Raw genomic sequence first — 27017 nt, 5'->3', positions numbered from 1 at the left:
GAAAAATAACTAAAGGGTATTTCCCATGCTAGATGATTACCTGATTTCTAAAACATCCACAACTCTCTGATCTGAATTTCTTTTTTGGGTACTCAGAATGGAACTCATGACCTTGTGCTTGCCAGGTACGCATTTATGCCACTGAGCTATAGCCCTAACCCCTGATTGTGAATGTCTTAAAGGAAAAATTAGCTCTTACTTTGGGCACAGCTGAGGTCACAGACGATGTCATGAAGTATACCGGAGTCTCCAGTGGTTTCCTTCTTCAGAGCTTCTAATCCCTCCCTCTGCCTTTCAGTGAGCAGAGTGCCCATAAAAATGGGGATTAATTAGTGGGCATGGTGGCACGCGCCTGCAACCCAGCGCTCAGGAGGCTGAGGGGGACGATTAAATGAGTTTGAGGCCAGGTTGGCTACATAGTGAGTTCGAGTCCAGCCTGAACTAATAACGAGACTGAAAACACAGGTCCCGTCTGCTTGCAGCACCGCTCTGCCTGGCACTCAGGACAAAGCCCACTCCAGATACTTCCCTGGAACTGGTCGAGTGAAAGGGGAACTCCACGTGGAAAGTCTTCTTCTACCTACTCCAGAAACTCAGAGCCTGTCTCCGTGGTAACTTCCAGTGTTTTGTCATGGTGCAGTCACCATGTTCTTTCCTGCTTTAACTCTGTTGTTAATCTTTTGGTGTTAGTCATAGAATCAAAGAAAGTGGGAACAGAAGAGCTGAGACCATTGGTTAGCCCCAGCCTGGCCTCACTCCTCTATCCTCTCGGAGATTGCGGAGACTGACGGGAGACTGCAGAGCTTTTCAGGCAGGGTCGGCCGCTCCTGCGCATTCTAGAGGCGTATGTATGTGCCTCATCTGACTACTGCAGCCCGCGTCAGCCTGGGGTCCACACGCAGCTGCTAACGCTGAGGAAAGGACAAAGAAAGTGACATTTCCCCATAAAGCAGCCTTCTCCCTGGGCAGCTGTACTGCCCATAATTTACCCAGGAACCTAAGACATCTTGTCTGGCCCAAAGGGGAACCCGATCCCATTACACTGCAGTTTCAGTAAATCACTCTTAGCCAGAGACGAGAATTCTGTCAGGGGTTGCGGGACGAGATTACCAGTTCGTGACCTGCAGGGCTTCTCTTGGGGCTGCACTGCCGCTCTGACTGAGACACTGCAACTGGAAAACAGGTCTGTCATTCTTTAAGAATGTCAGAAGCTGCGTGCCAGTCATGCTGAGCAACAAGTTGCCAGCCAGGGTGGCTGCGCTTCCCAGTCTGCAGCCGAGGGGCAGGCTGGGCGGACAGAGCCCCCTCTACAGACGTCTTCATTGTGATCATGGGCCTCCAAGGCGGTCGTGTGTGCTGCCAGAAATATAGTTGTCTCCTGGCTTCCAGAAAAGGCAGGTGTGGAAGAGGTTCCACACCTGTGCTGGAAGAAAAACCACTCCATGAGAAAGGTGGGGATGTGCTCTTCAGAGAGTCATGCTGACTGCAAGGTGCCATAGAGCCTCGGGGAGCCTGTGTCCTTGTGGGGAAAAAAACCCGTGAAAGGTTGGACTGGAGCTCTGGGTTAGAGTGTGTGTGTGTGTACCATGCTTCCTTCCCCAGCATCGGAACCAGCGACCCACACAGCCAGGAGTTGGGGAACAGAGGACACCTGTGGAGCAGAAGCACGGGCTATGGGCTGTCTCTTCTGTGCCCTTTTAGATTCAGCCCCTTACATGAGGCTGAGGCATCAGGAGACCATAACCTCACTTCTGACTTTCTAGAGACACCCCAGGGTCTCACAGTATACTGTGGGCCTTTGGAGCGCATCTTAGACACCCAGTGCAGCTTTTCCAGACAGAAAGCTGGCTGTCCGTAAGGACCCAGAGGGACGGGTGCTCTATGCAGTGCAGGGCCATGCAAAGGGAGAAGAAGCTTCTGCTGTCAGTAGTAAACCTTCGCTTTTCTTCCACATCTAGCAACCCTCAGGAATGCCTAGAGATTCACTGGCTGCTCTTACAGTGAGTTAGAGGAACTGCTTTGCTTTTTATGAAGCTCAGGGTAGGGAGGAGATCAGCTGGCAGTGAAACTGTTGGAGAGTGTTGCAGCCTCCCGCTGTATGCTGCATCCTAATTTTAGAGGTGCTAAAGAATGAAGAGTGTGCACCTTAGAATCAGTGAAATACAGCAAGTGCCGGGCTCTGCCTCCCGGCTTCCTCTGACATTCATCCCCGTGACAAGGCAGTGTGTCAGTGGTGACACCACTGGTCCCTCCACCTTCTTCTGGACTCTCATTGCCTATGAATCCTGGTAATCTAATTAGAGTGTGTCATGCTGCTCTTCCGTAAGGTTTTTCCTTACCGAGGAGGGAGGCATAATTTTTCTCTCTTCCGTTCCATAGTGGGCATCAGCATTCCTACGTCGCGGCCCGACTCCTTACTGCAGGGGCGGGCCAGCTCACATCTGCTTATACAGTTAGTTGGAGAGCTAGAAGCTGCCAGGTCCTGAGGTGCCAGCTCATTTCATTTTTGTTTCTCAACTTCATCCACATAATAGACTGAGTAGGAGCTCTTAAAAATTCAGGATCCAAGAAATGAGCATTTCTCCCCCAAATTACCCATTCTGCTGTGAGTCAAGGTAGGTGAAAATTAGCTCTGTGCTGTCTGCCAGCCTTCGCCCCTTTGCTCATTTTCCTGACAGCTTCTTCTTTCTGATAGTCCCTCCCAGAGCTCTTCATCCCGCTCTGGATGGGGGGAAGCAGAAAAGGGAGAAAATCCTCCAGGCAGCACCAGCAAAGCAGCAGTGCTCAGTGTTGTAGAATAAAAAGATAATGGCCAATTTGTCAAGAAGTGTTGACAAGAAAGATAAAGTTGGAAGTAATTAACTAGCTGACACGCTGGGAGCGATGCGCCTGCCGATGGCTCCCTAAATCAGCCAGAGCCTTGGAAATGTGACAGCCAGTCATCATTTCTACAGCACCCCTGACAGGTCCCTCAGTCAGAAGGCAGGCCAGCGCAGACCGTGTGCTTTGACACTGGGGCCTGCACCTCGCTGCTTCCTGCTGGGTCCTGCCGTGGGCGCCTGGAGCCTGTGTCCAGCCAGCGTTCCTGGAGGTGGGGCGGAAAACACTTACTCTGGGCCCACTCTAAGCTTGCACGGGACAGATCACCCATGGAACAGACAGAGTGCCGGGTGGGAGCTCGGGAGCAGCACCCGTGTGGCCTGGGATCCTGCAGGCGCCGCTCACAGCCAGTGAAAGAGCAGAACATAAAATTCAAAATATATTTGTGTTCATCACTAAGTATAAAATATGTGTTTAATTACAGAGTATGAACAGGTAGAATGATTCGGAGATTATGGTTATGTTATAGTGAATTCCTCTTTTCTTGTTTTTCTTTTGATGCCACTGGGGGTCAAACCACTGTATCACACATGCCGTGTAAGCTTTCTACCACTAAGCTGTGTCTCCAACCCTTTGTATTTCGAGGCAAGGTCTTACTAAGTTGCCCAGTCTGACTTTGAATTTGTAATTCTCCTGCTTTAGCTTTCCAAGTAACTGGGATTACAGGCATTCACTGGCATGCCAGGCCCCAGATTTTTCTTAATTAAAAAAGGAAGATGACATACTTTTCCTTACCAATCTTGAAAAGGCAGCATATTTTTTTGCCCCCTCTTAAGTTAGGTGTACCGTACTTTTTTTATTCTTTAAGGGCCCACACCTTGTCCAGTGCAGATGTAGGGTGTCCTGTAGGTACTATCATAAACGCTATTGAAACTGTCCCCAAAGGGAAGGAAGAGGACAGAGTAGGAGCTCTTTTTTCCTAAGGCCACACTGGGTCTGAGACATTAGGAACCTGTTAGGAGTTAAAGGCAGCCACCTCTCGGGCACCAAATGCCTTTTTTTAATCTTGGTGACTTAGATCCCAAGAGCTGCAAGCGGCCCAGTTTTAAACCCCTCAGTGGGACCAGCCTTCTCTTTCTTAGAGTATAGAAAAGGCCTAAAGCCACTTTCCCCAACTTTTGCTGCTGCCAGATCTGGGGTGCTGCCCTCAGCCCCCTTACTCTGGCCTTTCGCCTCCCTCTTACACCTTCCTTCCTGTCCCCTTCACATTTTAGATGTTTTCACTTTGCCTTCTGCTTTGCTGCTGCTAAATTCCCCTGTTCAGAAAGAGGCCGCCATATGCTGGCGTTCCCAGACTTCCACACGAGCTGCCTGATGAAGACATCAGGGCCCCGTCGAGCCCAGCTCATCCTGGTTTTCTGTGCAGGCATCAGGTGCTTCTGTTTTCAGTCTTGCTTTGGACACGGAGCTAAGCTTCAGCGCCGGGAAAGCAGTCCCTGCTGTGCCTGAGATGGCGGTGGGGACCCAGCAGTGTCCTGTGAGGTGTCGTCATGGCTGACCAGGGTGCCTCACACAGGACTACCACAGTCCCTGCCAACTGCGGTGCAGGCATCACCAGCCAAGCACCAAGAGAATGCAAAGAATTCTTCTGGCCAGGGAGCCAGAGGAGCGCAGACGGTGGCCGCACTAGGAATAGCCCCGAGGAAGGGGGCCCGGTGCCATGCAGGAGGCCAGAGGCTGGCCGGGACGTTTTCATCAGTTCCTGATGGGAGGCAGCACTGGGAAGGCGTGGGCCCTCCCTAGAGGTGGCCGGCTGCTCCCTGGACTGATGGCCTGGGGACCTTGCACCCGACTGGAGTTCAGGGTGACAGACCTCGTGTCACCAAGGCTAGGATGAGGACAGCAACCTAACAGGCCATGCCGGAGGAGCCACCCAGCCAATGACCATGGTATTGCCTGCAGTCCAGAGCTTGGGGAGCGGTGAGCAACGAAGACCCCCTTCAGGGGACTGTGGTGTCCTCCAGGTGGCAGGAATGGCATTGGGACTGCAGTGCTGTGGGTCAGCACTGAGGCCTCAAGCAGCTGGTGACCAGCGTTCCCAGTCAGTCAGTCCCTTGTTTCTCTAGGTGCCCATGAAAAGCACTTAGGGACAGCTTGGAGGGGCAGGGGGATCACAGAAGCCAACACGTCTGGCTCCCAGCTCTGCTTCTTAGCTGCCATCAACAGGGCGTCCAGCCCCCCACACACCTGAGCCACTCACACGGCCTGCGCCCTCTCCCGCCGCCGAGAGCAGACTTCTGAGCAGGGAGGAGAAAGCTGCTCACTGTAATCTGCTGTCTTTGGGGGAGCTGAGGCAGCTCCTTACTATTCATCCTGACCAACTTGGAAAAGTATCTTCGTCAGTTACCGAGAATTTTCCCAACTTTCAACTCTTCAACTCAGCCTACTTTGGTAAAAATACAATTCTGGAGCCAGGCGTGGTGCTAAGCACCTATAATCCAGTACCCGGGAGGCTGAAAAGGTGGAGCCCAGTCTGGGCAGTTTAGGAACTTAGGGAGATCCTGCCTCAAAATAGGGGAGGGGCTTTAGTTATCACAGTGGCCCTGGGTTTAGTCCCTACTACAGCAAATCGCCGTCATTTTGGGGCAAATGAGCGTGCCGCTTCCCTGCGGATTTCCTGTTTCACCCTCCTGTCTCTTCGTCTCTCCTCTTTGGGCAGTTCGTGTTTGCCCTGTAGACTCATAATCACGTAACATTACCTGGATTAGGTCGTGCACTGCAGCCCCTTCTCCTTCTGGGCACCGCCCAGGGGGAATGGAGACAGGAACTCTGGGTGACACCTGTCATTTCTGCACACTGTCATCGGACGCCTGTAGCTGCCCACTCCCGGTCTCTGTAAACCTGTTTCCTGCCAGGTCTTTTGCACCCGACCTGTGACCTGGGGCCTGTGTGCTCCTGCATTGCTGGGCTGGCGCTCTGAGCAGCTTGTCCTCTGTAAGCCCCCACTGTTAACAGAAAGGCAGAGGGACGCACAGGGAGTGTTTCCACAACTCCCAGCTGCCCTGTAAAAAATGAGACTTGGGGTCTGTGAGCAAAGGTGACTTCTTCACACACGTTGAACATGCAGTCTCCCTTCGGTCTCGTAAAACCACGACTGAGTGTAAAGGGGGAGTATTTCAAAGGCTCAGCTTGTCACTCGCATACAAGCGGGACCCTAACAGCAGGCACCCTGCACTTCCGCAGAGCCGTGCGCATCCTGCACCAGCTCAGCCTGGCAGCAGGGTGGCAGGCCAGCTGGTGAGGGAGGCCGTAAGGGCCTTGGGAAGGAAACAGCAAGTGTGGTGTGGGAGCTGGGCCTGGGAAGGAAGGTTAGCCACAGCGTCCGAAGGCCAGGAGGACGCCTTTCTCCTGCACAGCAAGTTATGGAGGTGGCTATTTGGAAGGTCTCTCTCCCGCCAGGACTGTTCACAGCTCCGTTGGGTGCCCGGCTGCGTCCAGAGTAGAACACTGAGAGCTTGCAGTGTGCCCTTTGCTATTACCTCACATACTGTTTAAGTGGTAAGGTTTTAGTGACATCCAGTAGCCTTAGGGCCTAGTGTCTTGCCACGTAAGGTAGGATATCAGTACCTGTCCAGTTCCGGTGTTGAGATTCTAGTTAGGAGCAGTGGACACAGGGCTGGCCACATACAGCGTGAACAGCTCTTGGCCTTGTATCTCCATTCATTGCCTCCCACGATGGAGAGCCAAAAGTGAATATCAAGGTCCCAAACCAGACTTGATAGGTGAGAATTATTTCTTTTCTTAAGGCCCTCAAAGCCAGGCCAAGAATTTAATTCTCACACTGAGCTCACCCGTTCTCTGGGATGTTTTAGTCTGTGCAGTCGGAGTTGCAGTTTTTTAGTGACCATTGTTACTGCTAGACAGGAGCTGCTCATGGGTCTCAAGAGGACCTCCAGGCCTGCGGCAGTCACCAGAACCCCGGTCAGCAGCCCCGTCACTGTGGCAGCCTGCTGCTCCCTTCTGTTCATGCTGAGCTCTGCCGCAGCCCCTTTGGCTGTACACACTCCGAAGGGGGCATGATAAGGATGATGTATTCCTTCTCTCAAAGGACTCAAAATATATTAGGAAGGTTCTGTACTTTGAGACAGGGTCTCACTGTGTAGTCAGGGTGCCCTGGAACTCACTGTAGCCCAGGCTGCCAGCAAACTTGTGATCCTCCAGCCTTGCCTGGGATTACAGGCAGGTCCCCCCAAGCCCAGCTGAGGTTTCATTCTTAATTTGCAGTGCTATGCTGGTCTGTCTGTAGAGAAATATATCAAAGCCATGGAAGTATTTGGAGTTCTCCTTTGATCTTGAATCACTATTTCCTAATTTTGATCAGTTGTTGTTAAATTCTTTTTTATGCATAATTCATGATAGTAGATTAGGTAGAATCTCTTATCTGGTTTTAGTTTTATGTTGTTTATCCTCAAAATGAGTCAAGCTTGGGTAATGTTTATATTTGGTAATGTTTATATTCTGTTCTTGGAAATAGAATGTGTTCCAAAACACAAGGTTGGAAGATAGTTGTGAGAACTGGTTTGTATGTCTGTTTCTTAGCGTTCCTTTATTCTGGCCAGGCAGAGAGCACTGTATCTTCGTCATCAGAACAGTTTTACTTTCCTGCCAAGAATACAGTCCTCGGAAGGCCCTCCCAGGAGCCCACTGAACATGATACAGAGCACACGACTACATGTACATGGACTGCGCTGACTTTCTTTTTTCCTATTTTCTTACGCTTACAAAGTCTTTATCTGAATTCAAGGGACTAGCTAATGACAAATCCATATCTAGTAATGTCAATTATCAATACAGTTCACCTTTGTGAGCAGTCTGGAGTCCAGAACAGGGCTGATGGGGCTAGGGGACATTAGCACCAACTTCACAGTGAGCATGTGGTGGAGTCCGTGACTTTAAATTTGCTTTTCAGTCTCAGCTTAGAGAAACTTCTTCAAGAAAACTGGAATGCTATGATTTCCCTTTGAGATTTCAAATATTTGAGTTCTATGACAGACCAACTGATGGAGAACACTCCTGTTTATTGTTTTGCTTAGGACCAGTATAAGAAGCATTGATGGGTCCACTCAGTCAGTTCCCCCCCTAGAGGTCTCCTATCTAACCCTTGTAAGCAAAGAAAGGGAATGTTGTACAGAGACCTTCACCTCTGACTGCAGAGCCTGCGCCTGACGCTTTAACAGCCTATTCAGGAAGATTTGAATCCTGGGGTGGGCTTCAGATTCAGCCATAGGTGTATGTATTTCCTTCCCCTTGGACAAGGAGATGAAGGACCTGCTTAGTATTTTCAGGGACCTACTGACCATGTGCATAGCTGGTGTTCCATTTAGTTCCCTGAAGGAGGTTGTGTTAGCCACACTTTATAGATGAGGAATTTAAAATTCAAAAAAGGTGACTGGTTTATAAATGGCAAAATTCAGCCCCTGGAGATGCAAGCTCAGGCCTTTGACTCCAGACCCAAAGCCAAGTCACCTGCCACTTCTTAACAGACACATCAGAGCTGGATTCCTTGGGGACCATCCCTGTTGAGCTGTGGCCTTGGGAAAAGTCACGGCCACCTCTGGCCTCAGTTTCCCCATTAGTAAGGAGGGTCTTTTCCTCGTCACTTGCAAGGACGAGCGAGGCCAGAGGAGTAACGACTCGGGAAGCCTGACATGCACTTCGTAGGCGTGAGGCATCGGGTCATCACTTCCACAGTGGTAACATCCCTCATTCGTCAGACTTCTGGGCCATTTCTTCTCAATTTTATTAGGAAAAATGTGATAGAATTGGATTTTAAAAAATAATATTTGTTACAGCAATCTTTTTCCATATTACCACACTGAACCCAAATCTTGGAATTTCCCAAAACTACTTAGAAATTACTTCAAGTAGACCGCTGGTCCTCAGGGCAGCACACTGGATCCCTGCTCGTTGACTCAGCCCAGCTTCCCAAGCTGTGTGTCACATTTTTGGCGAGCCCCCTCCCAGTGAGCAGTTGCAGGCCCTGTTGTGAGGTGACTCAAGCCTGCTCCTTCACGCTCCCCCTTTCCCTGCCTTCCGTAACTCGGGCTGTATTTAGTGTTGGTTTTAACTGCACAAGGTCCTCTTAGAACAAGGAAAGGTCTAAGCCCCATAGCTCTCCCCTTTCTGGGCCTCCTGTCACCTCTCTATTAACCACCCCCAGGCACCAGGCCTGCAGTGACACTGCACAGCTCCTCCTGAGTGGTCATAGTCCCCCACCCCGTAGGCCCCATGCAGCCTGCACATGGCGTCAGCACAGCAAGAGTGTCCTCGTGAAGAGCACCTCTGTCCCAGAGGCTGGTCTGAGGACAGAGCTTCCTGCCGCAGAAGTAAGTGGTCCGTCCCCATAGAGGGACCAGGGGGTCAGCTGGATTTGAAGGAACAGGCTCTGCCAGGAGAGCAGTCGGCCGCAGATTCATCTCTGACGTGCGTGGTCCACTGCTGTGTTACTGCTGTGAGGTTACAGTCATCTGCTTAGCTGAAGGCAGCTCATGAGGAGAATCACGGGTTATAAGTTCATTTGGATCTTGCGTCATACTGCAGCAGGAAAGGTTTTGGATCCAGTGTTTACAGTTTTAAAAGGGGGCTGGGGATGCAGCCTGGTGGTAGAGCACTTGCCTAGCATGTGTCAAGGAAAAAAGGAAGGAAGAACGGATGGACAGACAGGTGGCAGTGTCTGAGAAGAAACAGGTCTGTACTTGGTGGCGAAGGACTTCAGAGCACCAAATACTACATTGATTTTACTGTCCCCAAAACAGGGGAGGGGGTCAAAACTCTTTTTGCAAATGAAATCATTCACACGCAGCTCTCTGCATGCTGAGAGCTGATTGATACCGTGCCTGCGTCTCATCCCAGTGCACTGCTGGCCGCTGACCGCACATGACCGCCACACTGCCCACCCTCGGGCACCTTGAGTGTAACCTCTTCTCCCTTTTGTTCCCTCAGCATTAATAATAAGCTGCAGCAGCCCGAGGCCGCCGCCGGGGTGTTAGAATATGCCATGAAACACTTTGGAGAGCTGGTAAGTGCCTCCTTTTCCTTTCAGAAGAGGGACCTGGCCAAACAGACCCTCAGCCAAGACCCTGAGAAGGTTACTTGCCTATCTTTCCCAGCTGGTAACAAACCAGCGCTGAGGGGCTGGAGGTTTAGCTCAGCGGCATAAGCGCCTGCCTTGCAAGCAGGCAGTCGTGAGTTCCATCCCCGGTAGCGATAAAAAGGAAAAAGACAAAAAAAAACCAGCGCTGACTTGCCTGTATCTTAAGATGGAAGAAGATAGTGACCGTAGGGAGTGTGCATGCCCTGAGCTCACAGGCGGGAGGGCGGAATCTAATAACCAGTAATTGCTGCCGTGTGTCGAGCTCTCAGCATGTGCCTGGCCCTCTGCTAAGTGCCTGTGCGCTTGGTCTCATGCAGTCCTCTCGGCGACACGATGCAGTGGTGACCGTGCCATTGTGACCCATTTTACAGAGGCGGCAGCGGTCGTTCCAGAAGGTTACGAACCTGTCTAAGCTGACAGGGCAAATAAGTGGTGGCACCAAGACGTGGCCCAGGACAGTCTGGTGTCAAAGCCCATCATTTAACCTGACCTGTGTTATCGTCCTGTCTCCTGTGGCAGGTGGTGTGGGATCTGGCTCGTGGCTCGCACTGAGTGTGCACTGTGGAGCAAACCATGGCCAGTTCCCCAGAGAAAGGGTGTACTCATTTCTGCCTGGTAGTGAAGGGGCTTCTACTTCATTATTGCTTACATAGCTGTTCTTTGGTGTCATCTTTACCCTACAAGTAGGAAAACATTCCCATTCCCTTCGAGATGAGAGGGTACTTCACCTCCAAATATAAGAGATCAACTTAATCAGTTTATCATTCAGTTCCTGGAAGGTCAAGACTCTGCTCTCTGTGTGGTGAAGAGCCAGTCGCTTTTGTTGACTTGCCTTAATTAAGAGCCAGAGAACTGGAATTAAGAAAACTGTGCAGACCTCACGGGTTTTCACATGTCCGCCAGCATGCTGCCTCATACAGTGACGAGTAAACTGAACTGAAACTTCCGAGACAACCTTGTGCATTTTCACACATGCTGCCTGTAACGGGATCATGACAGCACTCTAGATGATAAAAGAATGGCGCTACGTCTTCTCCGTCTTTACCACAGTCCTTGCTTGCAGAGCACAGAGAGCAGGCGGAGGGAGCATTGAGAGGCATCCACGTGGACCAGGCTGTACTCTGCTTCGATGTCCTTAGAGCTCAGCCTGCAGCGAGTGCTGATTGGCACAAGGCCCCACACACATCTGGTGGCAGGTGATCTGCCAGCAGATGGCTTATACCCCAGTACTTAGCATGCCAGGCCCACATGGAAGTTCCTCCACCTTCAGCGTCCAGAGGTGGCCATTAGCTCCGGGATTATTGCTAACCCATGGTGGATTTTCTGTTATATTTAGGTAGCTGAATCATATTAAGCTTGACAATGGTTTGCTTTTTCTTGGCTGAGCCTGTGCTTTCTCAGCACAATTTATGTAACAGCAATCTCATTAGAATTTTGTGTGATTCATTGCTTAAACCTTACAGTTTCTGCAATCCATTGCAATTCAGAATATCCTGCCCCCTGCTTGACCTGCTGTATATGCGGCTCCCGCAACCTTCTGCTGGTCCACGGGCTGTGCGCGCATTGGGCTCTGGCTGCTCGCATCCAATTCCGGCGTGGGCAGTTTCCCGGTGCTACTTTTCATCTAACAGCCTTCTGTGGTGCCTTCTTTGTTTTCTCTTTCTTACGTCGCTAAGCTAAACCCCGGGCCCCAGTTTGCTCTTTCTTGTTTCAGCTTAAGAGAGAGGCTTAGAAAAGGAAGCCGCAACCCTTTGCCTTGCATAGAGCCAGACAGAGCTCTTGAGCCTACCCTATGGCGCTGGAGAAAGGCTGCTGTGGCCCGTTAGAGCAGGGGCAGCAAGGGGCATTGGCACTACCAAAACAAACGAGGAGGAGGTGCAGGCTGCCTGTGACTCCTCACCAGGGTTCGGAAGGGAAGGTTCTTCCAGGTACAGCAGCGCCGTCACTAGCAAATGTGCCACACAAACATCAGTTTGATTTAGGGAGGGAGGAGGGTCATGCAGAAACTAATGCAGGCCCTCGCAATGTCACACGAATTCCACCTGGGAATTACTCTGTTGTTTAATAAAAAGAACCCCTTGGAGAGCCACTTCCCTGCCTGGTAGAGAAGTAGGCACTTACTGAGCGGATAAAGAAGCCCAGACAGAAGCACATAACCTAGTCTCCAGGTCAGTGTGGAGAGCCCCGCTCTCTTAGCTCCCAGACTGGCACCTCTTCCTCACATGGACGACACTCGCCATCAGCGTGGCACTGTGTCTGCCAGGGCAATGGAATCTCTCGTTTGGCCCCAGCAGTGCTAAAGCTGCCAAGTGCTACACAGGAGAGAACACTGGACAGGAGACTAGGAGGAAGGAAAGGTTTACCAGAGAATTTGAAGTCGTAATGTTCTATCATACTTTAAATTATTATTTCCTTAAAAAAATGCATTAAGAATCCTGAGAATCAGAAGCTTTCAGAAGAGCTGTTTGCCTCCAGCCAATGTGCAGCTGTGGCCTGGCCCCATCAGGAAAGCAGCTGCCATCTCTGCCACGTAGCCGAGCAGCAGGGGCCTTGCACTCGTGGAGGAGCTCTGCTCAGGCCCTTTGTCCCTTAGTGATTTCCCTGTCCTTGTGTCTGCACATGCCGAGGTTCTGGTGACCCTTGTATCTAGGTAGACAGTGATGGGGGTGGAGCATGGCTGGCACTTGTCCTCAGAATATCCCAGGATCTGGTGTTCCATCAGCACACTCAGGAATCAGCGTTTCCACCTCCACCAACCAGTTCACCTCCAGATGTCCAAAATTCTTTGCTTTTTGGGATTTTGTTTTGGTTTGTTTGCTCTGGTCGGAATAGAACCCAGGGCTTTTGTCCATGCCAGGCAGGTACTGTATCACCAAGCTGCATCCCAGCCCTGAAGTTCTTTTTACTTCAGTCCCAGCCTCAGGTGTATTATGACAGGTGAGGTGTCACGTCACCAGCTGAGCACCTGAGCAAAGCTGTGTGGATTTGCAGCATGGCCCGGGTTCTCTGTGCCACACAGCAGTCCCCTTTCTTTTCCACTTGGCAGGAGATCCAGGCCACGTGGTATGAGAAACTGCATGAGTGGGAGGACGCTCTTGTGGCCTATGACAAGAAGATGGACACCAACAAGGATGACCCGGAGCTGATGCTGGGCCGCATGCGCTGCCTGGAAGCCTTGGGGGAGTGGTGAGTGCTGAGAGGCGGCTCTCCTGTGCTTCACTGGATGTTTTAGCAGGAATCATGTCTCACTTTGGTTCTTTTTAGCCCTGCCCTGTCTCCGCTGTTAAACAGCGAGGCATTTTTTTTTAACTTAAACTTCATAGTGCTTGGGACAGGCCACTCACGGACGTACTCTTTGGAGCTGCGCCTATACCTTCCATCTGCTCTTGACTGACCTAGTGAAGGTCTCATATGCTTACTCTGAAACCTTGACTTTCTTTAAATTAGCTCTTGCTAGTGCATTTATTTATTTAGGCACCAGGAATCGAACGCAGGACCTCGTGCTTGCCAGGCGAGCACTGTGCCACTGAGCTAAGTCCCCAGCCGTTGCTAGTGCTTTTGGGAAAGAGGAACAGTGACTGCCCTCTGCAGGTTGCCTCACCTTTTTCAGAGTCTCCTTTCTACTTGCACAGCACTGTGCCACGATCAAGGGTAGACAGGCTGAGGCTCACGGGCCGGACACAGGAGCAGGGGGCTGTGAAGGCTGAGAGGCCTGCAGACGGGGAGCACCCCGTGCCGCGAGCCCGAGTGGGGCAGAGTGGCCTCGAGGTGCTTCCTGGGGGGAAGCTTGAAGGTGGGCAGAGGAGAAGGAGGGGAAACGGACATTTCAGGAAGGAGCAGCGTCGTACTGCCTGCCTGCCCGCAGGCCTGGCTCTGGAGGCTGTTAGGGGGCCCGGAGGAAAGGGTGGCCCCAGCCTGGTCCCCAGCTGCGATGGCTTTTTTTTTTTTTTTTTTTTGAATAGTTAAAATAGGATAGGCCAGTCTATAGCTTTAATAGAGGCAAACATTTGTTTAGAAATTCTATAGCTAGAGAAGTTTAAAGAATAGGGCTGGGGATTGAGCTCGGCAGCATAAGCACCTGCCTTGCAGGCGCACAGTTGTGAGTTCAATCCCTGGTACCAAAAAAGGAAAAAAAAGAATATTATTGAACAAAAAGTAGGGTATCTAAAAGAATGATCTTTCAGTACACATTGTTTTTGTCTCAAATTAGACATTCTTTTGGTAAATTGACTGTTGCTTTTATTTCTCAATATGGAATTACTACTAATTCCCAAAATTAAAGGGGGCTGCAGTGTGATTTAGAGAGCACTGCCATGTGCGAGGCTGAGTTCAATCCTGAGCATCGTAACAAAAGAAAAAAGGGCTAGGAAGAAAAGAAAAAAGAACTCAAGTTAAGGCCTAGGAACACAGGTCGGCAATCCAGTGCTTACCCACAAAGTGTGATTCCTGGAATTGGCAAAGAGGAAGCTGTAATGGACGTTGAGTCACACAAACACAGAGGCACAAACAGACTTTGATGCAGATAGTGTAAAACTATTTGAAACCAACCTAATTGTCCAGTTTAACCATTAAGAAGATTCAAAAGTGTTATGTTTGCTTATTGCAAACATCAGCATCCCACATTCATTCTTGTCAATAAACTGAGGGAGGCTGTCCTAGCAAGCCTGCTTCATTCCGAGTCCAGCGAGTGTCAAACACTGCACTGTCCAGTAGGTAGCGCCACGCTGCATATATATTTTAAAATTAAATAGAAGTAAAAATTTGCTTCCTTATCACACTGGGCACACAAGTGCTGGAACCACACGTGGACAGTGGCTGTGGCCTTAGACAGCACACAGCATTTCTGACCCCATGGGAAGGTGGCTGGACAGCCCCGCTCAAAGCAAGGAGCACATTTTTTAAAAACAATTTTCCTACTCTAAAATGTGCTGTCACGTTAAAAGATAAAACATAGAGTTTGCGGCCATGTCTTGTTAAAGAGAAAGGTGAGACAAGGTGCCTCGTAAAAGGCAGCCGCAACCCGCCCTGCAGTGCCTCAGGGCTTCCCCGTGACCCTGGGTTTGTGTAAGTGTCGTGGCCTGGCTTCAGAACCTTTCACGCTGTGACTGCAGCCCACTCCTCTGCCCATTTCTGGTGGGCAGACTTGATCTCTGTCTGAGATTCAGTCAAATTAATTATTCACCATTTCCGAGCCCTGCACGCGTTTGTTCAGGTCCCTGGATTGTCTTCCTCCTCTTCTGCCCTTTCCTAAGTTTTTACATCCTCCCCACCGCTTCTTCTCCTTACTACCGCTCCTGGCCCTCTCCTTCGGTTCACTCTCCCTTTTTGAATGAAAGATGACCGCTTTCCCTGCCTGGGATGGCTTGGGTGGGTGGAATAGACTCGAGATGTGATTTCCTCTGGTGCGCTTGTGTTGCAGTTGAGGAAACTGAGGCTCACAGGGTTGACGCAGCTTGCCTGAGGGCTCCCAAGAGCCCAGGGACACCCGTCTCGCAGCTGTGCCGTTCTTAGCCCGGATACCTCTGAGCTCTGGGTTTGTTCCAGCTTGATAATTACCTATAAAGTGTAAGTGGCTAGTGATGCTGACCAAGGGCTTTAAGAACGTGAGACTGAAAGAGAAAAGAGATGAAAGAAGCAGAATTCCTCTCCCAGTCACGTGCGGGTTTAGTATGGTTTATTCACTCAGTTCTGTATAGAGTGCAATTTCTAAATTTCTTTTGCTTTGCGCATATATCTTGAGCTTCCCCCCCCCAACACGTGTTCACTGGAGGTGGCACTGGGGTTCCCAGTGAGTTGAGCCTCTCCTTGCCCCATGCTCATCTGCCTGCTAGCAGCTACGGCCCCCAGCCCGTGGCCCGTGCAGCTGCACCCCAGCCAAGGTGAACTCAGGTGAACCCCATCCTAGCCCACTCCAGCAGCACCTCTGGACCTTTGAGAGCAGATTCCGCAGTGCTGCGAGCAGAGGCAGCCAGCCAGGAAAGCATTCCAAACAAAGACTTCGCTGAGCTTCCTGCCGCTGCTCCTGGTCCAGAGGCCTTAGCACGGTCTTCCCGGTCAGCAAGCATCAGCAGGAGACTGAGAACCCGTAGCCTAGCTGTTGCCCCACAATCCCATCCTCAATTATTTGCAACATCCCCCTCCCCATGTTAGAATCAAGACAGCTGAATTCTTTATTGTACCACATGTTTGTGGGAGACGGGAGCCTCTGTGTCTCCCTGGGCTCTGACAGCCGTTCACAGCCGTGGTGAGTGTAGTGTCTGGCACTGTCAGGGCTCACCTTTCTGAAGTACTGCTCCTGCACTGTTCCCTGCCCTATCACTTGGGTAATTGAGCATAGAATTTAATCACTCAGCTTGCTTCCTGTCACGTGATGAGGAAAAGCTACATCTCAAGATCCAAGACATAGATTCTTTTATTTTCTTTTCTTTTCTTTCTTTCTTTCTTTCTTTCTTTCTTTTTTTTTTTTTTTTTTTTTTTTTTGGCATCAGGGATGGAATTCAGGCAGGGGCTTATGCTACTGAGCTAAATTCCTGGCCCCCAAGGCATAGAAATAAGTGGTCCTGACCAACGAGTAGAGGGAGCTGACTTTGCTTGTGACACCAGCCATGAAAATTTGAACTGCAGACTTCAAAGGACCACTTGGATACCACATCACTTTCTCTCCTGTTTCCAGGAGACCCCCAGAGTTTGTAGGCAAGACTCTCCCAACAAAAACCTGACAGATGAGCCTGAGGTTCTTACACTGTGGCCTCTTGACCAGCAGCTTTGATGTCACATAGAAACTTAGTAGAAATGTGCATTCTTAGCCAGGTATAGTGGTGAACCTGTGTATTCCCAGCACTTAGGCTGAGGCAGGAGGATCACTATGAGTTTGAGGCCACCCTGGACTACAAAGTGAATGCAAAGCCAGCCTGAATTGCATAGGGAGACCCTGTCTCAGTAACAAAACCCAGAAACCTCAGGATTCAACCATGCCATCTGATGGAGCCACTCTGCTCTGCCCCAGGGGCTTCTGACGCATTGGTAGCTGGAGAGCTGTGCGCTGAACCAGTCCCTGGCAGGGCCCAGGATGAGTCTTTCTAAGGAAGTTACTGGGCCTCAGTAAGTGCACAGAGCACAGGAGCTGCCCGCTGCCTCCTTTTGTTCTCTGCCGTGTGCAAACCGAAGACTCTGTCCCTGCTGTCCTGAGCAAGTGCAGGAGGTGATGAGTTACTGTCTGCCGGGTCCGGATGCTCAGGTGGCCTGAGCACATGGACGTGGTCCCCAGTGCGCTTCTCGGTGGGCTCAGCCGTGATCCCTTCAGCAGTGATTGACTTCAGTCCTCATTCTGCTCATGTCATTGCATACTGTGCATTTCATGCCCCATGAAGTTCCAGCCTAGGCCCCCTGGAACTCAGGCTGTTTCTCTTGACTCCATTTCCGGTGCCAAGTTAAAACACCATGCAGCCTGTCTTTGCAAAAGCAGGAACATTAGGGACTCCCCTAGCTGCTTCCCCTACCCCTCCTCTACTGAGGATGGAACCCAGCGAGGGCTGAGTTACTCTCCAGCCCTTTCTTTCTTTCTTTTTTTCTTTCTTTCTTTCTTTCTTTCTTTCTTTCTTTCTTTCTTTCTTTCTTTCTTTCTCTTTTTCTTTCTTTCTTTCTTTCTTCCTTCCTTCCTTCCTTCCTTCCTTCCTTCCTTCCTTCCTTCCTTCTTATCTTTTCTTTCTCATCGGGTTTTGCTGCATCACTAAATTGTCCAGGCTAGGCATGAATTTGTGATCCTCCTGCCTCAGAATGCTGGGAGTACAAATGTGTGTCACCATGCTTGGCTCTTTTTTAAGAGACAGGGAACTTGCTAAATTGCCCAGGCGAGCCTTGAATTTGTAATCCTGTCTCAACCACTAGGTAACTGGAGGTGTGTGCTACCTCACCCACCTACCCAGCTGCGTTTTGAAGTTCTTGTGAAGTCAGGGCTTTTCTTTTGCAGAGTAGCAGGGAATATTTCCTTTAATTCATGAGTAGGATATAGATGGACAACAGTGTTTTGCTTGCTTGCCTGCTTTTTTTTTCTTATTATTTTTTGGCAGAACTAGTGGTCAAACCCAGGCCCTCACACTTGGCAGGCAAGCTCTCTATACTGAACTACACCCTCAGGTCTTAAGGAGAGCAGCAGTTTTGACATCAAAAGCAAGTATCTGTTCTACTTGTTTTGTGTGTTGTGGTCTCTGGACACCTACATCCAGATATACCCCTTACCTGTCACACTGTGGGTAATTGTACAAAATTCTGAGAATAAGCAGCATTTTCTAGATTTCTGGTACATGTGACCATCGTAGAGCATTTCTTCTCTACAAACAGATTTCATTTGAGTTTTATCTGAGTCTAAAACAGTTCATGCAGTGCTTTAAAGAGCACGTTCTTCCTATAGCTTTGAGCCCAGAATGTCCAGCTGTGTCTCTGCAGCTTTTTCTGTGGACCTGCCAAAGGGTTCATTGGCCTGGGAGAGAAGTTATTTAATATTCATGAAAGGACCAGATGTTCAGGATGTTGCATATCACACGGAGTTAGGCACTGTCCCTACCGCTGCTCAACTCACTCTAGGCAAATTAGGAGCTCCAGGACATGAACTAGCCCATTCACTTCACTGTTTTATGACCCAGGAGACTGGGAATTTTATTTAAAGCCTCCCAGCCCCTCTACAGCCCGCAGCTGAGCCGAGGGGCCGGAGCAGAAGACTGGTGGTAATTTCAGTTAACCTGACCAGATCATTCTCCTCCAGGGGGCAGCTCCACCAGCAGTGCTGTGAAAAATGGACGCTGGTGAATGACGAGACCCAAGCCAAGATGGCCCGGATGGCTGCTGCAGCTGCATGGGGCTTAGGTGAGGCTTGCCTGGGGTGCCCCAGTCCTCGAGGGGAGAGCCAGGTCGGGGCTTGCCTCCCAGGAGCTAGGGGGCGATGTGAGTCTGCAGAACTGTGAATCACCAGCTTCCCCGCCTTCCATCCTTTCTGCATGATGGTACTAACCTATTTTTTGGACCTGCATGGAGGTGGATGCTTGTGGGGAGGCAGGGAAAATAGTGAGCAAGCATCAAGCCTGAGTTGTGGTGAGAAACTCCGTTCCCGCACACTCACAGTGGGGAGACACTGTGGACATCCTGGGCAGTTCTGCAGCCTCTTGGAACTCAGGGAAGCATTTCCCTTATGTTCACTGCCTAAGTAGGAAGAGTACAGGGGAAGAGCCAGATAAACAGGAGTTGGGGTGCACTGTCACACACTCCCCAGGATGTGGGTGCATTCACCTGCCCTGTGAGTTTCATGGGATCAGGGCCCTCCTATACCACAGCAGAGTTTGTTTCTGTCATCAATAAAATACTGGTCACATTTTCTCTAGAGGTGGGCCTTCCCAGGCTGGTATTTTGACCCCACTGTCAGGCAGTAGCTCTGCTTTGTGTGCTTTGAGTCCAGCTCACGGTCGGCTCCACCCATCATGCCTTTATCCACACGGGAGTAGAGAGAAGACATTCTCCCCCTCTCCTCCCCCCCTTCCCTCCTTCCCTCCTCCCTTGACCCTTCCCTTCTCCTTTCTTTTAGGTGCTGGGGCCTGAACTCGGGGCCTTCACACTAAGCTACATCCCCAACCCTTTTTATTTAGTTTTTAATTTTGAGACAAGGTGTTAGCGACTGCTAAGTCACTGAATTCTCTAAGCAATTCTCCTGCCTCCCAGCAGGCTGGGATTACAAGCCTGTGCCTCCACTGCCGGCTTCTTGTCTTTCTGAATGTTTATAATGCGGCTTTCCCAATACATAAAGAAATGAAGAGAGTCCAGCAAGCCCCATCTGCCCTTCCCCTTTCCTTGCCCTTCACAGTTACAAACACCGTGACCGTTTTCCTGCTCGCCTTGCTGTCTGGCCCTCACTCACCGCCCTCACATCCCAGAGACCTCCCCTCAGTCCCTGAGATGTGTAGCGTTCTGGCACCAGGCCTAGAGGAGAGGCTTGGCGGTACTTTTCTATCTCAGTCAGAGTCTCAGAGGTAATCCTTTTTTTTTTTTTTTTGAGACCGATCTCACTGTGTAGTCCTTGAAGGCACAGTTCTCTTGCCTCAGCCTCCTGAGTGCTGGGGTCACTCAGATAAGAGCAGAAAGGGTATGTGGGATGCGCCAGGTGAAAGCTGCACCTGCAGAGGCCAGAGGGACATGAGCCAAGCTCCCACCTCCAGCTCTCCCTCCTGAGTCACAGAGCTTACAGCCTTTCCTGTCATCAGCTCTGGGCCGAATCCCAAACATCTTTCAAAACAAATTGCTTCCTGAGAGTCATGCTTTGCTATTTGCTTTTGCCCAGAGGCACCGAGAATGGATGAGCACTGGGCCGGAGAGAAAGGAAGGGAAATGCCTTGTAAAATCAACAGCCTTGTGGTTTGTAGCTAATGAGGCCGATGCCTCTACTGCACACGGCCTTGGAGTCCTCACGGTCACACGTGCTCACCACACCAGGGGAAAGGAAGGCCTCGTCTCCCTCACAGCCGTTCTCCCAGTGCTGTAACCCAGCCCACCTTCTGTTACAAAAGAGCCTCTTAAAATTTACCTCCTTGGGGCTGGGGATTTAGCTCAGTGGCATAAGTGCCTGCCTTGCAAGCAGGCAGTCGTGAATTCGATCCCCGGTACCGATAAAAAGGAAAAAGACCAAAAAAAAAAATTTACCTCCTCCCTCCTGATGCAAAGATGCTGTCAGAGTGAACTGGGCAAACTGTTTGTCCAGTCCTGTCCCCTGTCTGTGTCAAGGCCATGTGGAGAGGAAAAGTAATGTCCCACCCAGTGCACCACTCAGCTGCGAGGCACGGCACTGATAGGGAAGGACAGATTGCCTCTCATCAAGAGAGCCTGCGTGAGTTCCCTGGGTTAAAAGCATCTGGTATGCAGCTTTGCCTGCATTTTCTCCTCCTTGTGGTGCTCCACAGGCGCCAGTGAGTCCTGTGTAAGTGGAGATGTGGCTAGTCGACTCCCACAGGCTAGAGAGGTCCCTGCCGGATCTGGGTACGTGAGGCTCTGGGGCATTCGGCTTGTCTGTGCCCCAGGCTGATGAAAGTGCCTGCTCTGCTCTCTCGTGTGTGTGCCTAGGTCAGTGGGACAGTATGGAAGAGTACACCTGTATGATACCTCGGGACACCCACGATGGGGCGTTTTACAGAGCCGTTCTGGCGTTACATCAGGACCTCTTCTCCTTGGCACAGCAGGTAAAGTCTGCATAGACCCAGACCTTCCGGCAAAGGTGAGGCATTGTGCATGGGCTACTGACGCCGAGCACGTGATACCTGTCACAGAAGCTCTGTCCGCCGGGCTCTGTGAGCTTATTAGAATGGCCTTGGTGTGCAGAACATGCTAGGAGGGTGCCAGCACATCCATGTGCTGCGTGCTGAGCAGGAAAACTGTGATGGCCCTGGGAGTAGCTTCTTGGGTCATCACGGCACTCCCTTAGCGCCATGCTAAGTGAAGGCAGGGCCCAGGGCTGTCTTCTCCCTCATCGCCCACGATGGGTTTAAGCATTGTTGGTTTTTGTTTGGTTGGTTTTTGGGGGTGTTTTTATTTTTTGAGACAGGGTCTCACTGTGCAGTTCAGGCTGGCCTTGAGCTCACTTTGTAGTCCACGCTGGTCTCAAATTTGCAGCAGTTCTCCTGCATCAGCTTCCCGAGTGCTGGGATTACAGGCGTGCACCTCTGTGCCTGGCTGAGTTTAAGCTTTTAAATACCATACGTTTCTTTGATGAGAAACTGAATAGTACTCTCTTGAGTCATTTAGACTTGGAAAAGGTTTCTTTCCCTCTTTGGTGAGTTTTTGTGCATTACTGGGATTTAGTAAGATGAAGTTCTGCAGCGAGTTGGCTTGTTGCGAAGCCCTAAAAGGACCTTGGGCTCCAGAACCCGGAGCCCTGTGCCAGATCCTTTGTTTCTCTCCTAGTGCATCGACAAGGCCAGGGACCTGCTAGATGCTGAGTTGACTGCCATGGCAGGAGAGAGCTACAGTCGGGCGTATGGGGTGAGTGCCCGGTATTCCGCATGGTGACCTTTGTGAGTTTAGGGCTGCTGGAAACGTGCCTGTTTCCTTGGCACAGCAGATAACACAAAGGGAGGCTTTGAATCCGCTCTGTCTTTTGGAGTGTTCGTAATTAGGTTGGAATGTGATTTACTTCACCAGGCCATGGTTTCTTGCCATATGCTGTCCGAGCTGGAGGAGGTTATCCAGTACAAACTTGTCCCCGAGCGACGAGAGATCATCCGCCAGATCTGGTGGGAGAGACTGCAGGTGAGCCTAGGAGACAGCCCCGTTCTCCCTGCCTTGCCGGGCGCTGTGTGCCTTGCCCCCACCTTTGAGCTCCCACTCGTCACTTTCATACCTCCTCTGCACACCAGGCACCTCAGCTTCAGATGCGAGAGAATCACCAACTGTCCGGTCACTGCATCTCTTCTCTAGGAACAACATAATGTGTTTAATAAGTGACACTTGTCACCAGGCAGTTGGAAATCTGAACCTCACAACTGGTAGTTCTCACCCTCAGCTATGCAATAAAATGGCCTAGCGAGCTTTTAAAAATCCTGATGCCCAGGCCACTCTGTAGCCAGTTAAATCTGCAGCCATTTCTACAGGTGGACCCAGATTGGGGTCTTCAGCCCCTTTGAAGACTCCAGGGTACCACCAAAGCTGGGAATACTGCTCTGAACACGCTCATGGGCCCCCAGCACTCAGCTTGTTAAACAGGGTTGGCTGATGTCATTTACCAGTTTTGCAGGTGACAGACAGCACCTCTATTTAGGTATTTCCCTCTGTGGAGTCCCCTGGTAGAGAAACTTTTTAAGACCCTGTCAGACGTTCTGTGTCACATTGTGATCACCAAAGCATGAGGAGCTGTCAACTGCAAATCTGGGTCTGTAGTCAGAGCAGTCTGAGAAAGGACAGAAGTCCTCACCACCCTTGAGTAGGAGAAGGAGATCGATGTGCAAAGGGAGAAAGCCGCCTAGGGGTGGAGCTAGGGGGCAAATACTTTGTCTAGCAGGTATAAGACCCTGGGTTTAGCCCCCAAGCTAAAGTTCCCCAAGTAAAAAGAAAGCCACTGGTCTTTCTGCTTCTCAGTCACCTCTCTGTTATAAGCCATTTCCTCTTGGCTAAATCCCCATCCAGCTCTAAATCCCATCTCCCGGACGCCGGAGGTGTGCCCTGCCAGGCTTTTCAGGAGGCCGCGTTCCGGGCTCAGCAGCTCAGGAACATTCCGCTGGCCAGGAGGACACAGGGAGCAGATACAGTCACTCATGGCTCTGCACTGAGCACATACAGTCCTCTGCATGTTTTATTAGGGACTGGAAAGTGCCCAGAGAATGTTTTGATGGAAATTGTCTACTGGGCACCAGAAAGGGTTCCACAAGGCAAGCATTTCCCATTAGACTGGTACACACCCTGGTTTTTTTAAGTGCCGGTAATGGGGTAAAGGGTTTCCAAATTGGAGACCCAATGAGTCTTTGGACATTCTGACCAGCAAGCCTTATAAATAGAGCTGGAAGGGGCGGGCTGCATGAGTCCTGGGAAGGAGGCTCATACCTGAACCTAACTGAGTTCAAGACACTGTCACCACCTTAAACTTTTTGTGAGTTTTCTGTGTTAAGCCAGTTAAGATGCTTTTGGGCTTACAAGAAGCCAAATTGTTTGAGCATCTGGGAGAAATGAACCGTTGGTGAGACCAAAACAGTCACTCAATGTACTTTTTTCTGTTTTTCTAATTCTCCAAATCATTGTTGTCACACTTCATGGGTCAGAAAACTGTTATTTGAGGCTGAAAATAAAACATTATGCTCCTGTGGAAAGTTGGCACTCATGGGCGGCTTGATGGGAAAAGGCCAATGCCACCTGGGCTGGAAGGCTGCCACCCTGCGGCCGAGTCATTTAAATTAAAATCCCCAGCCCGCGTCTGCCCAGGGCCATGTGGGAGGCCAGCCTGAGCCGCGCTCGGCCTTGCCTAGGGCTCCTGTGCCTGGCTCAGACTCACCTCACACATCTGCAAGCCTGAGGTGCCGGGTACTACACTTTGACTTCTCTGGAGGACAGCTCCATAAACTTCCCCCACAAGGGGACATCTCGGAAACCAAGTCCAGCTTCGTATGAGCAAGGAAGAAAAGGATGTGCACTTTCCTTTTAGGAATTGTGATATAAAACTAGCCTGCCCCTTTGCTAGTTAATTCACTCTAGTTTCTCCAGTTGCAAAGAGTTCATGTGTATAAATTAATGAAGCACTTTCCCTACTCTATGTAGTTTTGACTTGAGACAAATAGAAATGAAGATGAATGAGTCTAAGAATCTGGCGTAACTACACTCACTGAATCCCCCGCATAGCCCTGAGAAGTTACTATTTTATTCTGCTTTATAGATCAGTCGCAGAGACATTAAGTAATTTGCCCAAAGTCACATCCTAAGTGGCAGAGCTGAACGTAACCTCTAGGCCCCCTGACCTCTGCTTCTCAGAGGGCTGCTGAGAAGTCCCTAGGAGGTGTTTCCCTCAGAGCCCCTGAGAGACCCTTGGCGGCTGTGTTGGTGAATGGCCTTTTACTGCAGTGGATTTCTCTGTGGGGAATTCACATAGAGCAGACGACCTGTCTAACCCTCCTTTGACTGTTCCAGGGCTGCCAACGGATCGTGGAGGACTGGCAGAAAATCCTAATGGTGCGGTCCCTTGTGGTCAACCCTCATGAGGACATGAGGACGTGGCTCAAGTACGCAAGCCTGTGTGGCAAGAGCGGCAGGCTGGTGAGTAGCCGAGTGACCCCGCTCGTGGCAGGGTGGGGTTCCTGTCCAGCCCTGTCGATAACCTGCCTGCTCTTGTTTTTAAGGCTCTTGCTCACAAAACCTTGGTGTTGCTCCTGGGTGTTGATCCATCTCGGCAACTTGACCATCCTCTGCCCACAGTTCACCCTCAGGTGACCTATGCCTACATGAAAAACATGTGGAAGAGTGCACGGAAGGTCTGTACCCATGTCCGTCCAGCAGAGACCACCTTTCCAGAGTGCTCACCTAACCTGCTTGCACTGCAGAAGGAAGACGGTCCCCAAACTGTCTGCCCACCACGGCAGGGTGACTCAGTCAAGGAGAGGCACATGCACGCATGATCAAACCAATGAGCATGATTGTGCTTAGATTTATTGGTTTCTAGACAGTGCTGGGATCTGGAAAAGGTTCAGTTACCACCCCTTAAAACAGAGCGTTCACAAAGATAGCATATACACAGCCAGGCGTGGGCCGCAGTACTATAATCTCAGTACTCTGAAAAACTGAGGCTGAAGAATCTCAAATTCAAGCCTAGTCGAGGAAACTTAGCAGAACGTGGTGTCAAAATTCAAAATAAGCAGGCTGGGGATGTAGCTCAGTGGGCAGATGAGATGGGCCTGGGCTCCATCCCCAGTGCCGGAAAAAATAAGAAAAAGAAAAGAACATATTTGTAAAAACAGACTAAAACTTTTACAAGAGCAATTTGGTTTTCTCAGCCTTCTGGTCTCCTTTCCTATCAACAGTTTAGATTCAAAAGCAAGAGCGTTGTGCAGGGTGAAATAAGGAGAGAATTCCTGCCGAAGTAGAATTCCTCTTTATTTACAAACAAGCCCTTGAGAAACAGATGTGGCTCTCTGGTTTTGTTTCGCTTTTTTAAACAGTCTCTCTGGGTGATTGTAGTAATTATCAAAACGTAGGCCCTGAAGGTAAACTCCTGCCTGCTTTGGCTCCCCATGAGTCCCAGCTGTGGCTGTGGTCCCCACGGTGGTGTGCAAGCTGTGAGAGTGAAAACCAGGCACTGTACTTGGGAGGCTGAGGCAGGGGTTACACATTCAAATCCAATTTAGTAAGCAATTTGGACCCTGTTTCAAAAAAGCTTTTAAAGGGCTGAGTGTGTGGCGCAGTGATTGAGCACCCCTAGGTTCGGTTCTCTTTTTTTTGGTACCAGGGATTGAACTTAAACCTCGCACTTGCCAGTCAGGTGCTTACGTGGCTGAGCTAAATCCCCAGCCCTAGGTTCAATTCTTTAATGGGGGAAAAAAGACTAAGAAAAGAAAAAAGACGGGCATTGAAATAGAAGTTCTGTCTGGAAGGGCATCCTTGAAAGTCCTTGGATAGGGACTTGGGACTTGTTTTGTAGGTGGTCGACACAGGGTGGCTTTCAGTACCACCCAAAGTGGATCAGCAGCCCTGCCCCAGGCGCTTGGCCTGTGACTGGGGTTTACCTCATCACTGATGACCCAGGTGCGCATCAGGGATTCTGTTTGTTTTTATTGTTTTGTTTTTCAGTCCCTGTGAGCTCCCAGGTCAGGGCGTTTCTGAGCCAAAGCCCGGCTGAAGGCCCTGAACGCCAGTGTTGTCTGGTTCCTTCTGTGTGGAGCCTGCAGAGGGAGCCTCCTGGGTGGTATCTCAGCCCAGGACCACAGCCCAGCACCTCTGCAGAATGGGCTCTTTTTCTTAGGAGCCGAGATGCTGGTGGGATTGAAAACTTTGGGAGCCTTTAACAGTAGGTGCTTGGACCTCAAGCCCAGAGCTAGAGGCGCCACATCTTCCTTGTTTGGGAACGTCTCAGAGAAAATACCGTACTAAGTGTGCTGCTGAGCAGTCACTGTCTGAGCTGTGTCTTCTGCACTATAAGCAAGGACCATGTTCCCTGCCTCATCTGAGACAAAGGAAAGTGGGGGAACGCAGAGCACATCCTGCAGGAAGGCCTCAGCCGTGGATGTTCTTAGGGTCTTTTCAGAGGTGGGAGCCATGGAATCTAGAGACAGGCTGGGCCTTCCGTGAGAGCGCCCTGGCAGGCAGGTCATCGCTGCCCATGTACCCAGCACAGTACTCACAGCCAGAGTGCAGGGCCCCATCCCCAGCTCTGTGGGCCTGGGAGAGAGAAGTCCTTTTTTCCAAATGATGAGTCCTTCGTTGGCAAGAAGATTCACTTTCTTCCTTTTCTCTTGTTGGGAATGGAGAAAAGTTTCAAATAGAGTATTTTCAATTCCTTGAACATGAGTTGCCTCATGCCAGAGTAGAAAGACAGAGT

The 27017-nt window shown here is 50.4% G+C and overlaps 1 protein-coding gene across 3 annotated transcripts in view; it reads left to right on the top strand.

Moving 5' to 3' along the window:
• Nucleotides 1-27017, top strand: part of Mtor (mechanistic target of rapamycin kinase) — a 108257-nt gene that overhangs the window by 58393 nt on the left and 22847 nt on the right. For all 3 annotated transcript variants that reach the window (XM_003471204.5, XM_063235511.1, XM_023565752.2), the window contains 8 exons: nucleotides 9823-9898; nucleotides 13020-13159; nucleotides 18735-18835; nucleotides 21074-21189; nucleotides 21911-21988; nucleotides 22148-22255; nucleotides 24617-24742; nucleotides 24826-24957. In XM_003471204.5, coding sequence (XP_003471252.2) covers nucleotides 9823-9898; nucleotides 13020-13159; nucleotides 18735-18835; nucleotides 21074-21189; nucleotides 21911-21988; nucleotides 22148-22255; nucleotides 24617-24742; nucleotides 24826-24957 — 877 coding nt within the window. The remainder of the gene's footprint in view (nucleotides 1-9822; nucleotides 9899-13019; nucleotides 13160-18734; nucleotides 18836-21073; nucleotides 21190-21910; nucleotides 21989-22147; nucleotides 22256-24616; nucleotides 24743-24825; nucleotides 24958-27017) is intronic.

The sequence above is a fragment of the Cavia porcellus genome, unplaced genomic scaffold, assembly GCF_034190915.1.
Source record: "Cavia porcellus strain 051 isolate PalLab524CR breed Dunkin Hartley unplaced genomic scaffold, mCavPor4.1 scaffold_25, whole genome shotgun sequence".
Classification (NCBI taxonomy): domain Eukaryota; kingdom Metazoa; phylum Chordata; class Mammalia; order Rodentia; family Caviidae; genus Cavia; species Cavia porcellus.
This window is presented reverse-complemented; position numbering and strand designations above follow the sequence as displayed.